Genomic DNA, 25,921 nt, shown 5'->3' on the forward strand with positions numbered 1-25,921 from the left:
CAGGGACTCTTCCAGAGCTTCAAACCAAAAAGCTGCTGCAGTAGTTACTGGAACAATACAAGCAGTAGGTTGTAAAAGAAAACCCTGATTAATAAACAATTTGTTTAGAAGACCCTCTAATTTTTTTATCCATAGGGTCTTTGAAAGCACAACTGTCCTCAATGGGTATAGTTGTACGCTTAGCCAGGGTAGATATAGCTCCCTCCACCTTAGGGACCGTTTGCCACAAATCCCGAATGGTGTCTGATAAAGGAAACATTTTCTTAAAAGTAGGAGGGGGAGAAAACGGTATACCTGGTCTATCCCATTCCTTCTTTATAATTTCCGAAATTCTTTTAGGAACCAGAAAAACATCAGTGTAAGTAGGCACTTCTAGATATTTGTCCATCTTACACAATTTCTCTGGTGGTATCATAATATGATCACAATCATCCAGAGTCGCTAAAACCTACCGAAGCAACAGACGGAGGAGTTCAAGCTTAAATTTAAAGGACATAACGTCTGAATCTGTCTGAGGTAACACATTCCCTGAGTCTGAAATTTCTCCCTCAGACAGCCATTCCCTGACCCCCAACTCAGAACACTGTGAGGGTACATCGGAAATAGCTAATAAAGCATCAGAGGATTCAGTATTTACATTAATACCTGACCTACTGCGTTTACCCTGTAACACTGGTAATTTAGATAATACCTCTGTAAGGGTAGTTGACATAACTGCAGCCATCTCCTGCAGAGTAAAGGATTTAGATGCACTAGAGGTACATGGCGTCGCTTGTGTGGGCGTTAAAGGTTGTGACACTTGGGGAGACTTGGAAGGCATATCCTCATTCTCTTCAGATTGAGAATCATCCTTAGGCACACTATCTTGACCTAAAATATGGTCTTACAATGTAAGGCCCTTTCAGTACAAGAGGTACACAATGTAAGAGGGGGTTCCACAATAACTTCTAAACACATAGAACAATGAGATTCCTCATTGTCAGACATGTTGAACAGGCTAATAATAGCCACAGAAGTCGTTTAAACACTTTATTTATTGCTTAAAAAAAAAAATCTTTGAAAAACGTGTACTGCGCCCTTTAAGAAAGAAAAGTGAACAATTTTTCGAAAACTGCTTAAATAACGTTAATTTGTTTCCAAAATTAACTAAAACTTATTGGTATATCCAAAAATTATTGCACCCTATGATTAAGGTGATAAATAAGGCTCTAAAGTGAAAAATATATCAGTTTACACAAAAATACCCTCTGCCCCCAGGGTACTTCGTAATGAATAGCCAAAACTCCAGGCCAGAGACTACTGTCCAGGAGCAACCGGAGTTCCTGCTTGCTGCTGCTCTGTCAGAAGGAAGTGCGCATCTGAGCACGCAAAAACAAGCCCCGCCCCTTATGGCCGATGTCAGAGTAGGCCCAAAAACAACTGCATGGAGAAGCGGTTTTTTTACACAGCTAAGTGGAACACAAAAACACACCCCAAACTCATCCCAGCAAGTCATGCTGGATACATAATAAAAAATAGCTCAATCGTTTAACTGCTTTATCGATTTACTGCCTATATGCCTCACCCAGAGTTTCATCCCTTATGCACCTTAGGGACTCAGCTCAAAAAAATAAAAACAAGGGACTCCAGTAACACCCTTCTGTGTAACAGGTCTACTGCTTACCCCATTCCCATACAGGGAAATAAATGCCAGCCAGTTCCGATACATCAAGTCTCTTCAGAAATAAAAGGCTGCACATACCTTAATACTGCTTGTAGCATGAAACCGGTCTCCACACTGAAGATGTCTCATGTGTTACCTTCAGAAGTCTTGAAGGGACCAGCGTGGATCTTAGATACAACTGCTAAGATCATCAAACTCAGGGCAGAAATCTTCTTCCATAATCCCCTGAGGAAAATAGTACACACCGGTACCATTTAAAATAAAAAACTTCTTGATTGAAAAAATAAAACTAACACCTCACTTTACCTCTTCCTATCACTAACACAGGCAAAGAGAATGACTGGAGTGGGAGGGAAGGGAGGAGCTATATATACAGCTCTGCTGTGGTGCTCTTTGCCTCCTCCTGCTGACCAGGAGGCGATATCCTATAAGTAAGGATGAAATCCGTGGACTCGTAATATCTTGTAAAAGAAATATTATTCCATAGTGGTTTCATTTTATTCACACATTATAATCTTTATTAAGAAAAAATCTCAGTCATAACTAGGAATAGCCAGTCATACAATAGCTAGGGCTAAATAAATTAAAAACACTTGAACCAGGTTAATCTTAAATATCAATGTGTAGCAATAGTTTTCTAGAATAATACCTATCAGTCAGCAGTTAAGAATAAACTTAAATAAACTGAGCCCTTACAATCCGAGGGCAAAATTACGTTTATAATTGTATAGTACTATAACCATCAGACTGAAATGGAGGTAAGAATATATCAACAAACTATCATTTTAACCGTTTCACGCGTCAGGGGTCCAACAGGAGTAGCTTTGTCTCTCCTAGTTGTCCATTTTGAAACTGCTTACTATGGTTAAAAACATAATTTATGTAAGAACTTACCTGATAAATTCCTTTCTTTCATATTAGCAAGAGTCCATGAGCTAGTGACGTATGGGATATACATTCCTACCAGGAGGGGCAAAGTTTCCCAAACCTTAAAATGCCTATAAATACACCCCTCACCACACCCACAATTCAGTTTAACGAATAGCCAAGAAGTGGGGTGATAAGAAAAAAGTGCGAAAGCATATAAAATAAGGAATTGGAATAATTGTGCTTTATACAAAAAAATCATAACCACCACAAAAAGGGTGGGCCTCATGGACTCTTGCTAATATGAAAGAAAGGAATTTATCAGGTAACTTCTTACATAAATTATGTTTTCTTTCATGTAATTAGCAAGAGTCCATGAGCTAGTGACGTATGGGATAATGACTACCCAAGATGTGGATCTTTCCACGCAAGAGTCACTAGAGAGGGAGGGATAAAATAAAGACAGCCAATTCCGCTGAAAAATAATCCACACCAAAATAATTTAAATTTTATAATGAAAAAAACTGAAAATATAAGCAGAAGATTCAAACTGAAACAGCTGCCTGAAGTACTTTTCTACCAAAAACAGCTTCAGAAGAAGAAAATACATCAAAATGGTAGAATTTAGTAAAAGTATGCAAAGAAGACCAAGTTGCTGCTTTGCAAATCTGATCAACCGAAGCTTCATTCCTAAACGCCCAGGAAGTGGAAACTGACCTAGTAGAATGAGCTGTAATCCTCTGAGGCAGAGTTTTACCCGACTCGACATAAGCATGATGAATTAAAGATTTCAACCAAGATGCCAAAGAAATGGCAGAGGCCTTCTGACCTTTCCTGGAACCGGAAAAGATAACAAATAGACTAGAAGTCTTTCGGAAAGTCTTAGTAGCTTCAACATAATATTTCAAAGCTCTAACTACATCCAAAGAATGCAATGATTTCTCCTTAGAATTCTTAGGATTAGGACATAATGAAGGAACCACAATTTCTCTACTAATGTTGTTGGAATTCATAACCTTAGGTAAAAATTCAAAAGAAGTTCGCAACACCGCCTTATCCTGGTGAAAAATCAGAAAAGGAGATTCACAAGAAAGAGCAGATAATTCAGAAACTCTTCTGGCAGAAGAGATGGCCAAAAGGAACAAAACTTTCCAAGAAAGTAATTTAATGTCCAATGAATGCATAGGTTCAAACAGAGGAGTTTGAAGAGCCCTCAGAACCAAATTCAAACTCCAAGGAGGAGAAATTGACTTAATAACAGGTTTTATACGAACCAAAGCTTGTACAAAACAATGAATATCAGGAAGATTAGCAATCTTTCTGTGAAAAAGGACAGAAAGAGCAGAGATTTGTCCATTCAAGGAACTTGCAGACAAACCTTTATCCAAACCATCTTGAAGAAACTGTAAAATTCTCGGAATTCTAAAAGAATGCCAGGAAAAATGATGAGAAAGACACCAAGAAATATAAGTCTTCCAGACTCTATAATATATCTCCCTAGATACAGATTTACGAGCCTGTAACATAGTATTAATCACAGAGTCAGAGAAACCTCTTTGACCAAGAATCAAGCGTTCAATCTCCATACCTTTAAATTTAAGGATTTGAGATCCTGATGGAAAAAAGGACCTTGCGACAGAAGTTCTGGTTTTAACGGAAGAGTCCACGGTTGGCAAGAAGCCATCCGGACAAGATCCGCATACCAAAACCTGTGAGGCCATGCTGGAGCTACCAGCAGAACAAACGAGCATTCCTTCAGAATCTTGGAGATCACTCTTGGAAGAAGAACTAGAGGCGGAAAGATATAGGCAGGATGATACTTCCAAGGAAGTGACAATGCATCCACTGCTTCCGCTTGAGGATCCCTGGATCTGGACAGATACCTGGGAAGTTTCTTGTTTAGATGAGAGGCCATCAGATCTATTTCTGGAAGTCCCCACATTTGAACAATCTGAAGAAATACCTCTGGGTGAAGAGACCATTCGCCCGGATGCAACGTTTGGCGACTGAGATAATCCGCTTCCCAATTGTCTATGCCTGGGATATGGACCGCAGAAACTAGACAGGAGCTGGATTCCACCCAAACCAGAATTTGAGATACTTCTTTCATAGCTAGAGGACTGTGAGTCCCTTCTTGATGATTGATGTATGCCACAGATGTGACATTGTCTGTCTGAAAACAAATGAACGATTCTCTCTTTAGAAGAGGCCAAGACTGAAGAGCTCTGAAAATTGCACGGAGTTCCAAAATATTGATCGGTAATCTCACCTCCTGAGATTCCCAAACCCCTTGTGCCATCAGAGACCCCCACACAGCTCCCCAACCTGTAAGACTTGCATCTGTTGAAATTACAGTCCAGGTCGGAAGAACAAAAGAAGCCCCCTGAACTAAACGATGGTGATCTGTCCACCACGTCAGAGAGTGTCGTACAATCGGTTTAAAGATATTAATTGAGATATCTTTGTGTAATCCCTGCACCATTGGTTCAGCATACAGAGCTGAAGAGGTCGCATGTGAAAACGAGCAAAGGGGATCGCGTCCGATGCAGCAGTCATAAGACCTAGAATTTCCATGCATAAGGCTACCGAAGGGAATGATTGTGACTGAAGGTTTCGACAAGCTGATATCAATTTTAGACGTCTCTTGTCTGTCAAAGATAGAGTCATGGACACTGAATCTATCTGGAAACCCAAAAAGGTTACCCTTGTCTGAGGAATCAATTAACTTTTTAGTAAATTGATCCTCCAACCATGATCTTGAAGAAACAGCACAAGTCGATTCGTATGAGATTCTGCTAAATGTGAAGACTGAGCAAGTACCAAGATATCGTCCAAATAAGGAAATACCACAATACCCTGTTCTCTGATTACAGACAGAAGGGCACCGAGAACCTTTGTAAAAATTCTTGGAGCTGTTGCTAGGCCAAACGGCAGAGCCACAAACTGGTAATGCTTGTCTAGGAAAGAGAATCTCAGAAACTGATAGTGATCTGGATGAATCGGAATATGCAGATATGCATCCTGTAAATCTATTGTAGACATATAATGCCCTTGCTGAACAAAAGGCAGGATAGTCCTTACAGTTACCATTTTGAATGTTGGTATCCTTACATAACGATTCAATATTTTTAGATCCAGAACTGGTCTGAAGGAATTCTCCTTCTTTGGTACAATGAAGAGATTTGAATAAAACCCCAGCCCCTGTTCCAGAACTGGAACTGGCATAATTACTCCAGCCAACTCTAGATCTGAAACACAATTCAGAAATGCTTGAGCCTTCGCTGGATTTACTGGGACACGGGAAAGAAAAAATCTCTTTGCAGGAGGTCTTATCTTGAAACCAATTCTGTACCCTTCTGAAACAATGTTCTGAATCCAAAGATTGTGAACGGAATTGATCCAAATTTCTTTGAAAAAACGTAATCTGCCCCCTACCAGCTGAGCTGGAATGAGGGCCGCACCTTCATGTGGACTTAGGAGCTGGCTTTGATTTTCTAAAAGGCTTGGATTTATTCCAGACTGGAGATGGTTTCCAAACTGATACCGCTCCTGAGGATGAAGGATCAGGCTTTTGTTCCTTGTTGTGACGAAAGGAACGAAAACGATTATTAGACCTGAATTTACCTTTAGACTTTTTATCCTGTGGTAAAAAAGTTCCTTTCCCCCCAGTAACAGTTGAGACAATATAATCCAACTGAGAACCAAACAATTTATTACCCTGGAAAGAAAGGGAAAGCAGAGTAGACTTAGAAGACATATCAGCATTCCAAGTTTTAAGCCATAAAGCTCTTCTAGCTAAAATAGCTAGACACATATACCTGACATCAACTCTAATGATATCAAAGATGGCATCACAAATTATTAGCATGTTGAAGCAGAATAATAATGCTATGAGAATTATGATCTGTTACTTGTTGCGCTAAAGCTTCCAACCAAAAAGTTGAAGCTGCAGCAACATCCGCCAAAGATATAGCAGGTCTAAGAAGATTACCTGAACACAAATAAGCTTTTCTTAGAAAGGATTAAATTTTCCTATCTAAAGGATCCTTAAAGGAAGTACCATCTGCCGTAGGAATAGTAGTGCGCTTAGCAAGAGTAGAGACAGCCCCATCAACCTTAGGGATTTTGTCCCAAAACTCTAATCTGTCAGATGGCACAGGATATAATTGCTTAAAACGTTTAGAAGGAGTAAATGAATTACCCAAATTATTCCATTCCCTGGAAATTACTTCAGAAATAGCACCAGGAACAGGAAAAACTTCTGGAATAACTACAGGAGATTTAAAAACCTTATCTAAACGTTTAGATTTAGTATAAAGAGGACCAGAATCCTCAATTTCTAATGCAATTAGTACTTCTTTAAGTAAAGAACGAATAAATTCCATTTTAAATAAATATGAAGATTTATCAGCATCAACCTCTGAGACAGAATCCTCTGAATCAGAAGAACCACTATCAGAATCAGAATGATGATGTTCATTTAAAAATTCATCTGAACAATGAGAAGTTTTAAAAGACTTTTTATGTTTACTAGAAGGAGGAATAACAGACATAGCCTTCTTAATGGATTTAGAAACAAAATCTCTTATGTTATCAGGAACACTCTGAGTATTAGATGTTGACGGAACAGCAACAGGTAATGGAACTTTACTAAAGGAAATATTATCTGCATTAACAAGTTTGTCATGACATTCAATACAAACAATAGCTGGAGGAATAGCTACCAAAAGTTTACAGCAGATACACTTAGCTTTGGTAGCTCCAGCACCAGGCAGTGATTTTCCAGAAGTATCTTCTGACTCAGTTGCAACGTGGGACATCTTGCAATATGTAATAGAAAAAACAACATATAAAGCAAAATTAATCAAATTCCTTAAATGACAGTTTCAGGAATGGGAAAAAATGCCAGTGAACAAGCTTCTAGCAACCAGAAGCAATAAATAATGAGACAAATAATGTGGAGACAAAAGTGACGCCCATATTTTTTTAGCGCCAGATAAGACGCCCACATTATTTGGCGCCTAAATGCTTTTGGCGCCAAAAAATGACGCCACATCCGGAACGCGACACCTTTGGCGCAAAAGAACGTCAAAAAATGACGCAACTTCCGGCGACACGTATGACGCCGGAAGCATAAAAAAATTTGGCGCCAAAAAAGTCCGCGCCAAGATTGACGCAATAAAATTAAGCATTTTCAGCCCCCGCGAGCCCACAGCGAAAAAGTCAAATTTTAAGGTAAGAAAAAAATGAATTGATTCAAATGCATTATCCCAAATATGAAACTGACTGTCTGAAATAAGGAATGTTGAACATCCCGAGTCAAGGCAAATAAATGTTTGAATACATATATTTAGAACTTTATAAAAAAAGTGCCCAACCATAGCTTAGAGTGTCACAGAAAATAAGACTTACTTACCCCAGGACACTCATCTACATGTTGTAGAAAGCCAAACCAGTACTGAAACGAAAATCAGCAGAGGTAATGGTATATATATATATATATATATATATATATATATATATATATATATATATATATATATATATATATATATATATATATATATATATATATATATATATATATATATATATATATATATATATATATATGAGTATATCGTCGATCTGAAAAGGGAGGTAAGAGATGAATCTCTACGACCGATAACAGAGAACCTATGAAATAGACCCCGTAGAAGGAGATCATTGAATTCAAATAGGCAATACTCTCCTCACATCCCTCTGACATTCACTGCACGCTGAGAGGAAAACCGGGCTCCAACCTGCTGCGGAGCGCATATCAACGTAGAATCTAGCACAAACTTACTTCACCACCTCCATAGGAGGCAAAGTTTGTAAAACTGATTTGTGGGTGTGGTGAGGGGTGTATTTATAGGCATTTTGAGGTTTGGGAAACTTTGCCCCTCCTGGTAGGAATGTATATCCCATACGTCACTAGCTCATGGACTCTTGCTAATTACATGAAAGAAATTATAGTTTGTTGATATATTCCTACCTCCATTTCAGCCTGATGGTTATAGTACTATACAATTATAAACGTAATTTAGCCTCGGATTGTAAGGGCTTAGTTTATTTAAGTTTATTCTAGAATACTATTGCTACACATTGATATTTAAGATTAACCTGGTTCAAGTGTTTTTAATTTATTTAGCCCTAGCTATTGTATGACTGAAAATTTTTCTTAATAAAGATTATAATGTGTGAATGGAATGAAACCACTACGGAAACAGAATTTATGTTTACCTGATAAATTACTTTCTCCAACGGTGTGTCCGGTCCACGGCGTCATCCTTACTTGTGGGGATATTCTCTTCCCCAACAGGAAATGGCAAAGAGCCCAGCAAAGCTGGTCACATGATCCCTCCTAGGCTCCGCCTACCCCAGTCATTCGACCGACGTTAAGGAGGAATATTTGCATAGGAGAAACCATATGGTACCGTGGTGACTGTAGTTAAAGAAAATAAATTATCAGACCTGATTAAAAAAACCAGGGCGGGCCGTGGACCGGACACATCGTTGGAGAAAGTAATTTATCAGGTAAACATAAATTCTGTTTTCTCCAACATAGATGTGTCCGGTCCACGGCGTCATCCTTACTTGTGGGAACCAATACCAAAGCTTTAGGACACGGATGAAGGGAGGGAGCAAATCAGGTCACCTAAATGGAAGGCACCACGGCTTGCAAAACCTTTCTCCCAAAAATAGCCTCAGAAGAAGCAAAAGTATCAAACTTGTAAAATTTGGTAAAAGTGTGCAGTGAAGACCAAGTCGCTGCCCTACATATCTGATCAACAGAAGCCTCGTTCTTGAAGGCCCATGTGGAAGCCACAGCCCTAGTGGAATGAGCTGTGATTCTTTCGGGAGGCTGCCGTCCGGCAGTCTCGTAAGCCAATCTGATGATGCTTTTAATCCAAAAAGAGAGAGAGGTAGAAGTTGCTTTTTGACCTCTCCTTTTACCGGAATAAACAACAAACAAGGAAGATGTTTGTCTAAAATCCTTTGTAGCATCTAAATAGAATTTTAGAGCGCGAACAACATCCAAATTGTGCAACAAACGTTCCTTCTTTGAAACTGGTTTCGGACACAGAGAAGGTACGATAATCTCCTGGTTAATATTTTTGTTAGAAACAACTTTTGGAAGAAAACCAGGTTTAGTACGTAAAACCACCTTAACTGCATGGAACACCAGATAAGGAGGAGAACACTGCAGAGCAGATAATTCTGAAACTCTTCTAGCAGAAGAAATTGCAACTAAAAACAAAACTTTCCAAGATAATAACTTAATATCAACGGAATGCAAGGGTTCAAACGGAACCCCCTGAAGAACTGAAAGAACTAAATTAAGACTCCAAGGAGGAGTCAAAGGTTTGTAAACAGGCTTAATTCTAACCAGAGCCTGAACAAAGGCTTGAACATCTGGCACAGCGGCCAGCTTTTTGTGAAGTAACACAGACAAGGCAGAAATCTGTCCCTTCAGGGAACTTGTAGATAATCCTTTTTCCAATCCTTCTTGAAGGAAGGATAGAATCCTAGGAATCTTAACCTTGTCCCAAGGGAATCCTTTAGATTCACACCAACAGATATATTTTTTCCAAATTTTGTGGTAAATCTTTCTAGTTACAGGCTTTCTGGCCTGAACAAGAGTATCGATAACAGAATCTGAGAATCCTCGCTTCGATAAGATCAAGCGTTCAATCTCCAAGCAGTCAGCTGGAGTGAAACCAGATTCGGATGTTCGAACGGACCCTGAACAAGAAGGTCTCGTCTCAAAGGTAGCTTCCAAGGAGGAGCCGATGACATATTCACCAGATCTGCGTACCAAGTCCTGCGTGGCCACGCAGGAGCTATCAAGATCACCGACGCCCTCTCCTGATTGATCCTGGCTACCAGCCTGGGGATGAGAGGAAACGGCGGGAACACATAAGCTAGTTTGAAGGTCCAAGGTGCTACTAGTGCATCCACTAGAGCCGCCTTGGGATCCCTGGATCTGGACCCGTAGCAAGGAACTTTGAAGTTCTGACGAGAGGCCATCAGATCCATGTCTGGAATGCCCCACAGCTGAGTGACTTGGGCAAAGATTTCCGGATGGAGTTCCCACTCCCCCGGATGCAATGTCTGACGACTCAGAAAATCCGCTTCCCAATTTTCCACTCCTGGGATGTGGATAGCAGACAGGTGGCAGGAGTGAGACTCCGCCCATAGAATGATTTTGGTCACTTCTTCCATCGCCAGGGAACTCCTTGTTCCCCCCTGATGGTTGATGTACGCAACAGTTGTCATGTTGTCTGATTGAAACCGTATGAACTTGGCCCTCGCTAGCTGAGGCCAAGCCTTGAGAGCATTGAATATCGCTCTCAGTTCCAGAATATTTATCGGTAGAAGAGATTCTTCCCGAGACCAAAGACCCTGAGCTTTCAGGGATCCCCAGACCGCGCCCCAGCCCATCAGACTGGCGTCGGTCGTGACAATGACCCACTCTGGTCTGCGGAATGTCATCCCTCGTGACAGGTTGTCCAGGGACAGCCACCAACGGAGTGAGTCTCTGGTCCTCTGATTTACTTGTATCTTCGGAGACAAGTCTGTATAGTCCCCATTCCACTGACTGAGCATGCACAGTTGTAATGGTCTTAGATGAATGCGTGCAAAAGGAACTATGTCCATTGCCGCTACCATCAACCCGATCACTTCCATGCACTGAGCTATGGAAGGAAGAGGAACGGAATGAAGTATCCGACAAGAGTCTAGAAGTTTTGTTTTTCTGGCCTCTGTCAGAAAAATCCTCATTTCTAAGGAGTCTATTATTGTTCCCAAGAAGGGAACCCTTGTTGACGGAGATAGAGAACTCTTTTCCACGTTCACTTTCCATCCGTGAGATCTGAGAAAGGCCAGGACAATGTCCGTGTGAGCCTTTGCTTGAGGAAGGGACGACGCTTGAATCAGAATGTCGTCCAAGTAAGGTACTACAGTTAAACACTAAAAAACTCTAAGCCATCTCCGTGGAGATGTTGCCTGTACAACGGCAAAGAGAATGACTGGGGTAGGCGGAGCCTAGGAGGGATCATGTGACCAGCTTTGCTGGGCTCTTTGCCATTTCCTGTTGGGGAAGAGAATATCCCCACAAGTAAGGATGACGCCGTGGACCGGACACACCTATGTTGGAGAAATAATATTTTTCTATCTATCCAAATTAATTTTTGCTGAGTTAAGACATATTTCACCTCGTGGAGCTAATCCTTCTATACATAATTGCATTTCTCTTTACAATTAGTTTAAAAAAAAAAACTTCACCTCCTCCTTGCACCCAAGGCAAAGAGAATGACTGGGGATTGTGAGAAGGGAAGTGATACTTAACAGCTTCGCTGTAGTGCTCTTTGCCGCCTCCTGCTGGCCAGGAGTTATATTCCCAACAGTAATTGATGAAGCCATGGACTCTTAGGAAAAAATACCCTTTATTAAACGTATCTGAACTCTTCTGCTCTCTTCTACTGAGGCCATTTAGGAACAGATAAATAACTACAGTTATCAAAACAATCCCTATCTAGAAAATAATAGAGTTAGGCTTGTGAAGTTAGAAGTATGCACATCCAAATATTGAAACAAATTGGAAAAACTACAACTTTTAGATTTAAAATAACAGAAAAAGGAGGCAAAATAAATAAAGTATATTGATTTTTATTATGCATTATTAACCATTATATATTGCAATCTAAAAGGAGTTTCATGCCCCTTTAACACCCTATTCTGAAGAACATAAAAGGCTAACAGTTATACAAAAAATCTAGATCTACACTTCTTTATAACTGTATTTTAATTTCTGTCAAAAGTTTTCTTCTTTTTTGTCAACCATCACCATTTCATGTATTTGCTCAAATGAATAAATAAAAGGCCAACATCTCCATCCCTGATGGGGATCTCATGACTGGGATGATGTATTGGTTTTGACAGTTATAACAAGGCTGTCATAACAGAGATATTAATTTGTCTGTTACTTATGTTCAACGTTTCTAACTTTAATTTACCACTGAACTGCAACTAGCTTCATGCCTAGGCAGCATAGGAAGAGTTAAATCCCTGATAGTGTTTTGTCAGTTAGGGGTGTGAAAGTAAATCCTTTTACGGTTTTGGGGGGTGACAGGCGTAAGATGCCAGCGGGAATAGAGCTCATCTCCCACAGTGCACTGTCATCTTAAATCAAACTCTGGCTGGCTAGTCAGAAGGAAGCATTAGCAAGACCGTCCTTACCAGGTAAAAAAAAGCTGACTCTGTAGATATTTATTTGAGGTGGTCAAACTTAAAATAAATTAAAAAAAGGATTTAATTCAAAATTCACAATATGAATAAATTAGGAATTACACAAAAAGGTATACATTTATTGTTTGTTTTTTAAAACGACTTGGCAGTTTAATAGACACACAATTACTCAAATCAAGCACTTTCAGAACTAGCATGTTAACTGATAATCTTGCACTATTGCAAAAAATGTAATTTCCAAAGTGTTAGGCCTTTGAAAAAAACCGCAGAAAACCATAATATTGAACTGAAAATGTATTATAGAAAAGGTATATATTTTGTGTTAAATAAAAATAAAATATGGCTTTCTAAACGCTGCTCGTGATAACTAATTACATTATGCTTTCATTGTGTGGAAAATGTCTTGTCATTTTCTTTAAGGTCATTACACTGGTAGTTAGCCGTAGTAAATGTTTACACCTTTTAATCTCAACAGACATCAGTTTTGCTGCAATAAACAAGAATAATAGTTTAAACTATGAATAAATATCTGTGGGTGGAAGATGATAATCTCAGAATGTTTAAATTTTCTTTTAACTATACACAAAATGTATTTATTTTTTATAAACACCTATCCATTATAAGATACTCTCAAAGGAACATTGAACTCAAAACTAAATAACCATATAATGTCATGCACAGGAGACAAAAAAATTAACCAATAGCAGAATTCAAAACAAAGAGTTCATTTATATTCATCCTAGACTAGCCACACCAGGGGAGATAGCAACAATTTTTTTTCTTTAAGTGGTATGTCCCTGAACTGCTCTGAAACAGCAAAAGGACAACACTTAAATACTCAAAAACTGTGGTTTATTAACACAGGAAAATATTTTTTTCAAAACACAAAGCATTGCAATACATTTTGAAACTCTCTTTTAGATGCTACATGTCATGTTCTTTAAAATGTTTATAACAATCCTTTATACGACATTACTTAATTGCAGATATGCAATATCTATAAATAAATTATAAAAAAATAATCTTGCTTTAATATTATGTGTTTTGTCATATTGTGAAGGATCACGTAGGACAAAAAGTGGTTAAAGACCTCATTGAGCACACAACACAGGGCAGTAATTTGACAAACTAGTGGTCTGAGTACTGAGGCTGTGGTCATATACCTGATGTTCCATGAGCCTACACTACATTACATTATGCTTAAGCGATGGGATTTGGTAGCACATTTATTCTGAAAGGATGAGAGCCAGAAGGGAAATTAGATTCACAATGCATTGTTCAGGATCCTGGTAGGTAAGAATTATCTTGCTTTTTTTTTTAAAATACATAATTCCACTCCAATATTACAGGATGATGACAATAATTTTGCGATAATGTTGTACCTTTTCTATCACTTTTTTAAAACACATCTATATTTTTTCATTCTGCGATCATCACAGAGAGCTTTAGTTATTGTTGTAAACTACTCACATAAGTGCCTTTCACTTCAGTTGCTGCCTGTTGGAATGCTGGCATTACTCGCTTACACACGCCGCACCCTAAAGGCAAACATTGAAGGGACACTAAATTAAATTTTCATTATTCAGATAGAGCATGCAGTTTTAAGAAACTTTACAATTTACTTCAATTATCAAGTTTTTGCTTTTTAAATACATACTTTCTGAGGCTACTACTGAGCATGTGCAAGAGTGCAGTGTATAAGTCTGTGATTGGCTAATGGCTATAAAATGATCATCAAATTGAAGGGGGTCATCAAATTGAAGTACATTTTGGAGTTTGACAGAATAAGAGTGCCATTGCAGTGAATTTTCAATATGCACTTTTGATTTATGCAATTCTACCGTATTTAATGGTTCTTTAAAGTTAAAATGAAACTATCATGATTTAGATAGTTCATGCAATTTTTAAAAAAATCTTTTCAATTTATTTTCCAGTATCTTTCTATGCACACTTTCGGAGACACCAGCTACTAAATGAGCATGTGCACAAGTTCAAATACTAGTCTGTGATTGGCTAATGGCTGTCACATAATTGGGGGCCAGCAAATTGTGAAAAATAAAATTTGTCCAAAAACAATCTACTGCTTAATTGAAAATTCATAGTAATTTTTAATATTCACTTGTTAACTATGTAATTTTGATGTATTTATTGGTCCTTTAAGGAAGAGTGGAAGATAAAAGCAGGTTAGTCAGATAAAGTGAATAAAGATAGATACAGTGAGTGGGTGAGGTGAGACAAGAGGGAAAATGAGATGGGAAGCAAGTGTCACGACACAGAAAGAGTAGAAAGGAGAATGAAAAATAAATAAATTATGTAATGGTCAAAGAGAGGGAGATGCAGACAGCAAGGGAGCACTAAGAGAGTAAAAGTGTAGAAATAGAATATAAAATTAAAATGATAGAAAGAAAGATAAGAGGAAAAACATAAAACATTGAGTGTAAGAAAGAGGGGAAAGTGTCAGGAAGAATATACAAAGAAAGGTAAAATGGGGGGTATAATTGTTATGATAAAATATGTTAAAAGGATATAGGAAAGCAGAAGCAAAAAGAGTCAGATAATCAACAATAGAAACATAATAGAATTTAAATACATAGTAAGAACAAATGAGCATAATGTCAGTAAGCTATTAGGCAGCAATATGAACTGATATTATACTTTGCTTTATTAACCTGGATGTGGCACAAACATTCCATTCCATGGTGCCCTCATTTATATTGAGAGTAAATAACTTTTTAAAAAAATAATAGGAGTGGACCAATAAATAAATAAACAAACGGTTATCCAACCAGAAACAGGAGGGGATGACTCAGATGTGCCAGTTACCCAGGTAATTCAAAAAGAGAGCTCAGACCATTCAGGTATAGTAAGGGGGCTCCAGCTCAATATGGTACAATGAGTATACGCTTCTCCAGTTAAAGGGATACTAAATCCAACATTTTTCTTTAATGATTCAGAAAGAGTATGCCATTTTAAGCAACTTTCTAATTTACTCCATTTATTAATTTTTCTTTTCTCTCTTGCTATCTGTATTTAAAAAGCAGGAATGTAAAGCTTAGGAGCCTGTCCATTTTTGTTTCAGAACAAACCTGGGTTACGCTTGCTTATTGGTGACTACATTCAGCCAACCAATAAGCAAGAGCTATCCAAAGTGCTGAACCTAAAATGGGCCGGCACCTAAGCTTTACATTCCTGCTTTTTGAATAAAGATATCAAGAGAAAGGAGAAAAATTAATAATAGAAGTAAATTAGAAAGTTTCTTAAAATTGCAAGCTCTATCTGAATCATTAAAGAACAAATTTGGGTTTAGTGTCCCTTTAACTATCAGCTTTAGGGTGAGTTGGAAACACCAGGTGGATTAAAAAGGAGGGGGCTTGCATTAGAGACAAGATGAACGGGCTCTTGTTATACAAAAACCAAACGGAACAGCCCTGCTCATGGGACAGAGAAAGAAAGGCACAGGATAAGCAGGAAAAAAAAAAAAAAAAGAAGGAGTATACAATAGGATAGTTACTTCCCTTTAGTTAGAACCGCTGCCTTCCAAACAGTCTCTCTCAAAGCTGTACAAACTATGTATATTGGCAGATAGAGCTATATAGGCTGGTTCTAAGGGATCTCCAAAGGATTTTTCTCTATGTTTCACAATTTTCCAAGAAGAATTCTGTCTGTATCTGTGTTCAAAGACTATCACATTGGCATAGTATGTCTGAGCACCTTAAGACATAAGGTGAGTATACAGCGCCTCTATCTGCCAATATACACTGGATAAGCAGGCAGGGTCTGACGGTTACGCATTGGTTTAGCAGGCGGGATCAGAAGGATAGGCATTCAGAAGAGAACAATGATTAGTCAAGATCTTAGAGTAGTGATGTAAGAGGATTCATGGTTATAGAAGCGGTGTCCAAAGACTAGGTCTTTTTTTTTTTAAGTTGAGAGAGAACTTACATGGGGCATAAAACATCATAAGAAGGGGACGCTCTTCCTTCTTCAAAAGTTTTCTAAAGTCCTGAAATACAATTGGGGAAAATAAAAAATGAATGCACACAGGGGAAAAGGTGCTTGTTACGGTTATTTATCAATAAAACTACAAAAAGCAGAAACAGGAGGTTAAAGATAAAGCCAATGAGCACAGAGGATAAGCAAAGAGTCCAGTCTGTTTGTTATACTTTTTTTTTTTTTTTTTAGAACCTTAGAACATTTGAGGTTTGTCTGACTTCTAGATTACTGCAGCTTTATGGTTAATATTTAATGATTTTATTGTACTTCCCAATACGATTTATTTATAAAATTTACTTTTTTGTAAGAATTACTCACACTGCCCAAGCTTTGCTTAAGTTACAAAGTGCTAGCTATTGTCCAATTACTTGGCACATTTAGCAGCTAAATGATTAACTTTCAGTTTTCAGAGAAGAATAGACAACATAATATGTATGCACTTTCCTGCAAAGCCCTCTGGCATTGAAGGCTAATACTACGTATTAATGTATTTGTAACATAAATATATTATTATACTTACCTTTTCAGTATCAATATGGACAACATCTTTGGCTTCTGGATTTTCTTCCCACAAGGGTGCTCCTTCTGGGTCTTTAAGAAACGCAACTAAGGACTACATTAAGATTCACATTAAAAAAAAAAAAGCACAAACACACACAAGACAGACAAGAAAGTTAATTCTGGTCTCCAAGAAGCACTGGGCATTGGCTTTGCAACAAAAAACAAAATTTATGCTTACCCGATAATTTTTTTGTATTTTTTTTTTTGACACAGTGAGTGCACGGATCATCATAATTACTGTTGGGAATATCTCTGACCAGCAGGAGGAGGCAAAGAGCACCACAGCAACACTGTTAAATACCACTCGCCTACCCACAAGCCCCAGTCATTCGACCAAAGGGAAAGAAGGAGAAAGGAAGTAATATAAAGGTGCAGAGTTGCATGAGGTTTATGCAAAATTAAACAGTCTAAAAATACAGGGCGGGCCGTGGACTCACCGTGTCAGGAAATAAATAAATTGATCAGGTAAGCATAAATTTTGTTTTCTTTCTAATGACACGGTGAGTCCACGGATCATCATAATTACTGTTGGGAACCAATACCCAAGCCAGAGGGCAAGGATGATAAGAAAGGGACAAGACAGTAAACCTAAATAGAAGGCACCACTGCTTGAAGAACCTTTCTCCCAAAAGAAGCCTCAGCCGAAGCAAAGTATCAAATTTAGAAAACGTAGAAAAAGTGTGCAAAGATGACCAAGTGGCAGCCTTGCAAATCTGTTCTACATAAGCCCCATTTTTGAAGGCCCAAGAAGAAGAAACAGCCCTCGTGAAATGAGCCGTGATTTTCTTAGGAGGCTGCTGTCCAGCAGTCTCATACGCCAAGCGAATAACACTCCTCAACCAAAAAGAAAGAAGTAGCCGTAGCTTTCTGACCCTTACGCTTCCCAGAAAAAACAACAAATAAAGAAGAAGACTGTCGAAAATCCTTAGTTGCCTGCAAATAAATCTTTAACGCACGCATCACATCCAGGTTGTGCAACAAACGCTCCTTACAAGAAGGAGGATTAGGACACAATGAAGGAACAACAACTTCTTGATTAATATTCCTATCCAAAACCACTTTGAGAAGGAAACCTAAGGCAGTACCGTAGTACTACCTTTTCAAAATGCAAAATAAAGAAAGGAGATTCACACTGCAATGCTGAAAGCTCCGAAACTCTTCGAGCCGAAGAAATAGCAACCAAAAAACAAACTTCCCAGGATAACATCTTAATATCTAAAAAATGCATAGGCTCAAATGGAGCCTGCTGAGGAACTCCAAGAACCAAATTAAGACTCCAAGGAGGAGTAGAAAACTTAAACATAGGCCGGATTCTAACCAGGGCCTGACAAAAAGACTGAACATCCGGCACATCCGCCAGACGCTTGTGCAACAAAACAGATAACGCAGAAATTTGACCCTTCAAGGTACTTGCAGATAAAACCTTCTCCAGACCCTCCTGGAGAAAAGACAAAATCCTAGGAATCCTAACTCTACTCCAAGAGTAGCCTCTGGATTCACATCAATACAGATATTTACACAATATCTTATAGTAAATCACAAGCTTACGAGCCTGAATCATAGTCTTAATAACAGACTCAGAAAAACCACGCTTAGACAATATCAAGCGTTCAATCTGCAGGCATTCAGCTTCAGAGAAACAAGATTTGGATGAAGGAAGGGTCCCTGAAGAAGGTCCTTCCTTAACAGAAGACTCCAAGGTGGAAAGGATGACAGCTCCACCATACCAGATCCTGCAAGGCCATGCTGGAGCAATGAGAATCACCGACGCCCTCTCCTGTCTGATTCTAACAATGACCTGAGGAAGGAGAGCGAACGGAGGAAAAACATACGCTAGACTGAAATCCCAAGGAACTGTCAGAACATATATTAGCACAGCCTGAGGATCCCTTGACCTTGATCCGTACCTCGGAAGCTTGGCATTCTGGCGAGATGCCATGAGATCCTGCTCCGGCTGTCCCCACCTGAGGATCAAGCTGGAAAACACCTACGGATGAAGTTCCCAATCCCCCGGATGAAAAGTCTGTCTGCTCAGAAAATCCGCCTCCCAATTGTCCACCCCTGGAATGTGGATTGCAGACAGACAACTGTGGGGGTCTCTGCCCACTGGATAATCCTGGCAACTTCTGTCCTGGCCAAGGAACTCAGAGTTCCTCCCTGATGATTGATGTAAGCCACCGACATGATGTTGTCCGACAAACCTGATAAACTGGGCTGAAGCTAACTGAGGCCAAGTCAAAAGAGCATTGAAGGATGCCCTCAGCTCTAGGATATTTATAGGAAGAACCGACTCCTCCCAAGTCCACACACCCTGAGTCCTTAAAGAGTCCCAGACAGCTCCCCATCCCAGTAGACTGGCATCCGTGGTGACAATCACCCAGGTAGGTCTGCGAAAACAGGTTCCCTGGGAGAGAAGATCCTGAGATGACCACCACGGAAGAAAATCTCTTGATCTAGAACAATCTTTGGAGACAGATCCGCATAATCCCCATTCCATTGTCTGAGCATGCATAACTGCAGAGGCCTGAGATGGAACCGAGCAAAGGGAATGATGTCCATGACTGACACCATCAGACCAATAACCTCCATACACTGGGCCACTGAAAGCTGAAGAGAGGACTGAAGAGCAAGACATGAATTGAAGATCTTTGTTCTTCTTGCTTCTGTCGGAAAAATCTTTATTTCTAGAGAATCTATAATGGTTCCCAAGAATACCACCCTTGTAGCTGGAATAAAAGAACTTTTTCCTAAATTCACCTTACAACCGTGGGAGCGCAGAAAAGACAACAACAACTCCATGTGGTAGCTTTCTAGTTGAAAAGATGGCGCCTGAACCAGAATGTCGTCCAGATAAGGCGCAACTGCAACACCCCTCAACCGGAGCACCGCCAACAACACTCCCAGGACCTTTGAGAAAATTCTGGGAGCTGTTGCGAGACCAAAAGGGAAGGGCCACAAACTGAAATATTGGTCCAGAAACGCAAACCTCAGAAACCTGTGATGGTCCCTGTGGATGGGCATATGCAGATACGCATCCCTTAAATCTACAGTGGTCATGAACGGACCCTCCTGAACCAAAAGAAGAATGGAACAAATAGTTTCCATCTTGAAGGACGGAACTCTGAGAAACTTGTTTACGCTCTTGAGATCTAAAATAGGTCTGAAAGCTCCCTCCTTTTTGGGTACGACAAACAGATTGGAATAGAATCCCATACCCTGCTCCTGAACTGGATCTATCACTCCCATTTTGAAAAGATCCTGAACACAACCTAAGAACGCCTCTCTTTTTATCTGGTCTACAGATAACCTGGAGAGAAGAAACCTGCCCCTGGGAGGAAAAGTCTTGAACTCTAGCTTGTATCCCTGGGACACTATATCTACTGCCCAGGGATTAGGGACATCCCGAACCCAAGCTTGCATGAAAAATGAGAAAAAAAAAAAAAAAAAGTCTGCCCCCCACAAGATCCACTCCCGGATCGGGGGCAGACCCTTCATGCTGACTTTGAGTCAGCAACAGGCTTCTTAGATTGCTACCCCTTGCTCCAGGACTGATTGGACTTCCAAGAGGGCTTAGACTGTTCCTGCTTGGAGGAAGAAGAGGAAGACTTACCAGAGAAGTTACGAAAGGAACGAAAATTACTCTGACAACCTGTTTATTTCTCTTATCCTGAGGGAGAGAATGACCCTTTCCTCCCGTAATATCAGAAATAATCTCAGCCAAACCCCGCCCAAACAAGGTCTTACCCTTGGAATGGACAAAAGCTTAGATTTAGAAGAAACATCTGCAGACCAGGACCTCAACCATAAGGCTCTGCGCACCAATACAGCAAAACCAGAAATCTTTGCTCCCAACTTGATGACCTGTAAGGAAGCATCCGCAATAAAGGAATTAGCTAACTTCAGAGTCTTGATCCTATCCTGAATCTCCTCAAGAGGAGTATCCTGCTGAATAGAATCAGACAATGCATCAAAGAAAATATGCTGCCGCACTGGTGACGGTAGCAATACACACCGCAGGCTGCTATTGATACCCCTGGTAAACAAACATCCTTTTAAGTAATACCTCCAACTTCTTATCCATAGGATCTTTAAAAGAACAGCTGTCCTCAATAGGAATAGTGGTTCTCTTAGCCAAGGTGGAAATTGCTCCCTCCACCTTGGGAAACATCTGCCAAGATTCCTTGATAGAATCAGCAATTGGAAACATCTTCCTAAAAATTGGAGAAGGGGAAAAAGGAATCCCAGGTTTCTCCCACTCCCGAGAAATAATCTCGGAAACACGATCTGGAACAGGAAACACTTCCACCACAGAAGGAACGTCAAAAAGCTTAATAGACTTCTTAGGAGTAACTATGACCGTCATGTCAGTCATCCAAGGTAACCAAAACCTCCTTTAGCAACCAACAGAGGTGCTCTAGCTTAAACCTGAAGGAAACAACCTCAGAATCAGAAGAAGGAATTACACTGTCAGAATCTGAGATTTCACCCTCAGATGCTAAGGAAGTATCTTCCTCCTCAGACCTATGGGAAGAAAAAGACATAACTGCTGAATCAGAAACCTTATACTTCTTTTTACGCTTCCCCTGCAGCATAGGAAAAGCGGACAAAGCTCCAGATACTGCCGAGGATATATGGGTACCTATATCCTGCAAAGAAAAAACAACCTGAGAGGAAATGCAGGGCACTGCATGAGAAGAGGATAAGGATTGGGACGCTTGAGGAGAAAGCTGCGGTATAGCTTGAACAGGAGACCCCTGACCAACGTCCGCCTTAGAAAATGATGGCTCAGAATCAAAAAGTCTATCCCTGTAATACAGTGTTCTCTCAATACATGAGGGACAAAAAGGATAGGTGGTTCCAGATTTGCATCAAAACATAAAGAGCAAGTAACAGGATTATAGGGCCTCTTGGTCCATCTTTACCTACAATGAAATTCTGTTAAATGCTTCAGAAAAAAATGGCCCCAAAATAAAACGTTACTGTCTCTTTAAACTAAAACATAACACTAAAATTTAATGCAAAAAAACGTCTCTAAATGTACCTGAACCCTTAACAAGCACACCTCTACACCTCAGCAAGCTTTGCTGAGGTGCCTGTCTGACCTCCTGAAGACCAGAGAAAAAACAGAAGCAAATCGATCCGGACTCAACCTCTCCGACAACCACTCTCACAGAATGTCAGAGAAAAAGCCGACAGAACTCACACTTCCGTTACAAGGAAGCGACTGAAAAGGAAAAGCGTGCAAAACAAAATTGCGCCATACAAGCCCCACCCATCGTGGGTGTACCTACACAACTAGCAACTCTCAAATAAAAAAAACGAACCCCTCTGGGAGCTGTACCAAGGAAATGATAACTATCACTCCCATATAAAACCAAATAAATAATCCTTTAACAGTGCCCCACGAACTGCCACATAAAAAACCTGCACACCAGCAGGAATAAAATCCCAACAAAATTAACTATATAAGTGCCAAACTTTCTGCTCACATTCCAGAAAATAAAAATAGCACTTACCTCCATGACAATCTGCCCGGCAGCAGGGCAACTCACAAGGTTTGAAAGGCATCATCCCTCACATAGACCTGTGGAAAAAAGAAAAGACAGAGTTATCCTACTCAGGCAAACCTGCTCTGCTTTAAAAAATAAACTCTTGACTGAAGAATCAGACACCTAACTTTACCCCTCCTTGCAACTGATACAAGCAAAGATAATGACTGGGGGTTGTGGGTAGGGGAGTGGTATTTAACAGCTTTGCTGTGGTGCTCTTTGCCTCATCCTGCTGGTCAGGAGAGATATTCCCAACATAAATTATGATGATCCGTGTACTCACCGTGTCATTAGCAAGAAAGAAACAAAACTGAGGAAAGTTTCCCATTTTAATTGCTTTTGCGTCATGTCAACTGCCTAGATATTCTTATCTCTTATAGTAGCCTAGTAATAACTAAATAATAATAATAGAAATAATTATAATCCCAATTCATTATGAAGGAAAACATCTTCAGAAGGGAACATTACTACAATCTTGAGAGTTGAGTTTATTGGTTGGCTGCCAGTTATAGAAGAACACAACAACAACATAGGATGATTATTCATGCCTTGCACTCATTTCCTTCTTTTAACTGCACAGTTTGTTTCGTTTGTCAAGAGTTGGCATAATGCTTATGTTACCTTATAGGTTCCAGGACGATTGTATTCTGTGTGGAAAGATCCATCCCTATAAATGAAGAAAAACTCAGAATTCACAATTGCCAGTGTGTCTATTAAATTTGCTTTTGTTGTACACCCTTATTTTGCTTGCAGTCCCCCCCCCCCCATTACACCTCTATAACCACTTTCTAAAATCTGCTATTATTACAGCTGCTGATACAAACTGCTAGTACACCCCTCACATTAACTGCCTCCTTACGTAATAGATTATACAGTATGTATCCACCAATCACCCTAGGAGACATCATCCCACTCTTACTTGTAATGTAGCAGCTCTATCCCACTTGTCTTGCTGCTTGGATCCACCTTCATCTTCTTGCACAGTTTCCTGCCCTCTGCATCACTACAAACAAATAGATTATAATGTGGGTGTTAAAGCTAGAGACACCAAACTCACTAATGTCCCATCCCAGGAAAATATAGACGCAAGCTGCCCCCATATCATCTTAACTATAAAACCGGTAGTGATTACGTTTTTCTCGTTTCTAGAAAATGCACCATTTTATTTGATACCCATTTACTTCTGATTTCTAGAGATTTGGACTTCTGTTTATGCTACAGTGTATAAGCATTAGTTCAATTATTTCACTACTTCAGATATCTCTTCCTAAATAACATAGCCACCCACTTGTGCTCCTTATAGGTTTTCTCTGCTAATATGGCGAGCAACAGATCACTCATTCTCCTCAAGTCACACAAGCAAGTAGGATTTTGTAAGGACTCATTTTAAAAAGAAGAAGAAAAAAAAAAAAACCAACATATGAACACCTCAAGGCAGCCTTACTGGACTGTCAATCCACCCTACAATACAGAAAACAAAAAAGACACAATGGAGCTGCCAAAAGGGTTCAAAGTATATTACAACTATAAATAACAATAAATAATATTGATTTTCATCAACACTGAAAAGTATTAACTCCTGAAAAGTTGAAACTGCTTGATTTAATGAGCTGCAAAACAAATATTTAGCAAATCTGGGTCACTTGTATTCATTATACAGGTAAAATGAGCAAAAGGAAAAGAAAACATGTTGTAATAAAAAAACAAAACAAAAAAACAAAAAAAAACAGTGGGTTATACGTAATACAAATAATTGCAATATGTAATATTATTCGTTTTAAAAATATTTGATATTTTGTTTTTTATGTCATTTGCGCAGGGTCCATTACTTTGTCACAGCCCCACAAGTGGGCTGTGGTCTTTATAGGAATGCAAAGTAATAGCTTTTCATTTGATGTGGTTGCTAGGAGACATCTGCTCTAGCTGCAATCAGTTTATTGACCATGTTTAGCAGGAGGTCCTTTGCTGCAAAAATGTGGACAATAGAACTTAAATTTCTGTAATGTCTGCTCTCTTATCTCACTACATTTCTAGTTCTAATTTTGCAAGAAAACAAGTTTCCAACAGAATTTGTTTAGTTTATCGTTTACTTTGATTTAAAAAATGTATTTTTACTAAATGAGCAGTGTTTCATATCAGTTTATTGCCATAGTATTCTGTTTTAAAAAAAAGAGAGGTATAGTGAATTTCAGGGCACTCTCTCACTTACTATAGCAATCCAAATTTTGACAGCATCATTTGGAAAATGAGGAGTGTCAGGGTTTTTTTCCCCTGTTGAGTTTGCCATGTGCTGCTGCCAGCCATTTTACTCACCTCTCTTGCTCACTGGTGCATACTGTGTGATGCTGCTCATTTTCTGCACTTCCTGTTTTGCCTTGGTCCGTTCCGCTTGCTATTGAGGCCATTAATGGCAGGCCCCTTCAGCCCACACTCGTTCCTCACGAAACTGCTCCGTTATCCATTGCTGTTGGGGCTCTCCATTTTGAAACTCTCCAGTTCCAGGTGATAAACTCTCCGCATTTTCCGGTTATTCTGGGTTATCCCTGGCTCCAAAAGAACAATCCCAGTCTCGACTAGCGCAGGTCCGAAATTTTGTCGTGGCCTCCGCAATGTATTTCCACTCGTCTTCGGAAACCAGTTAAAGTCTTGTGCACGTCTTCGGTATCTCAATTGTCAGAGGAGTACCGAGAGTTCCTAGACGTTTTTGACAAGGTGTGTGCCGGTACGTTGCCTCCTCACTGGTCTTACGATTGTGCCATAGACCTGCAACACAGAGCCATACCTCTTCGGTGGCCAGCTCTTTGTTGCTGTGTATGTTGCCTCCTGCTCAGTTTGTGTACAGAATAAGGCTCCTCGACGTCTTCCTGTGGGTTTTCTTCAACCTATTGCTTTCCATGGACTTCATTGTCGAGCTCCCCGTTTCCAATGGCAATACTTTTATCCTTATGGTGGTTGATCATTTTTCTAAAATGTCACATTGCATTCCCTTGAAGAAGTTGCCTACCGCTCAAGAGCT

General features: G+C 39.6%; 1 protein-coding gene across 1 annotated transcript in view; it reads right to left on the minus strand.

Annotated features, from left to right (window-relative positions):
- PDIA5 (protein disulfide isomerase family A member 5) overlaps window positions 1-25,921 on the minus strand; it is a 326,999-nt gene that overhangs the window by 186,870 nt on the left and 114,208 nt on the right. Inside the window, exons 4-8 of the mRNA XM_053698070.1 lie at window positions 23,825-23,908; window positions 23,527-23,572; window positions 17,316-17,408; window positions 16,745-16,805; window positions 14,273-14,340 (exon numbers count right to left, since the gene is read on the minus strand). Coding sequence (XP_053554045.1) covers window positions 14,273-14,340; window positions 16,745-16,805; window positions 17,316-17,408; window positions 23,527-23,572; window positions 23,825-23,908 — 352 coding nt within the window. The remainder of the gene's footprint in view (window positions 1-14,272; window positions 14,341-16,744; window positions 16,806-17,315; window positions 17,409-23,526; window positions 23,573-23,824; window positions 23,909-25,921) is intronic.

This window comes from Bombina bombina, chromosome 1, assembly GCF_027579735.1.
Source record: "Bombina bombina isolate aBomBom1 chromosome 1, aBomBom1.pri, whole genome shotgun sequence".
Lineage (NCBI taxonomy): Eukaryota > Metazoa > Chordata > Amphibia > Anura > Bombinatoridae > Bombina > Bombina bombina.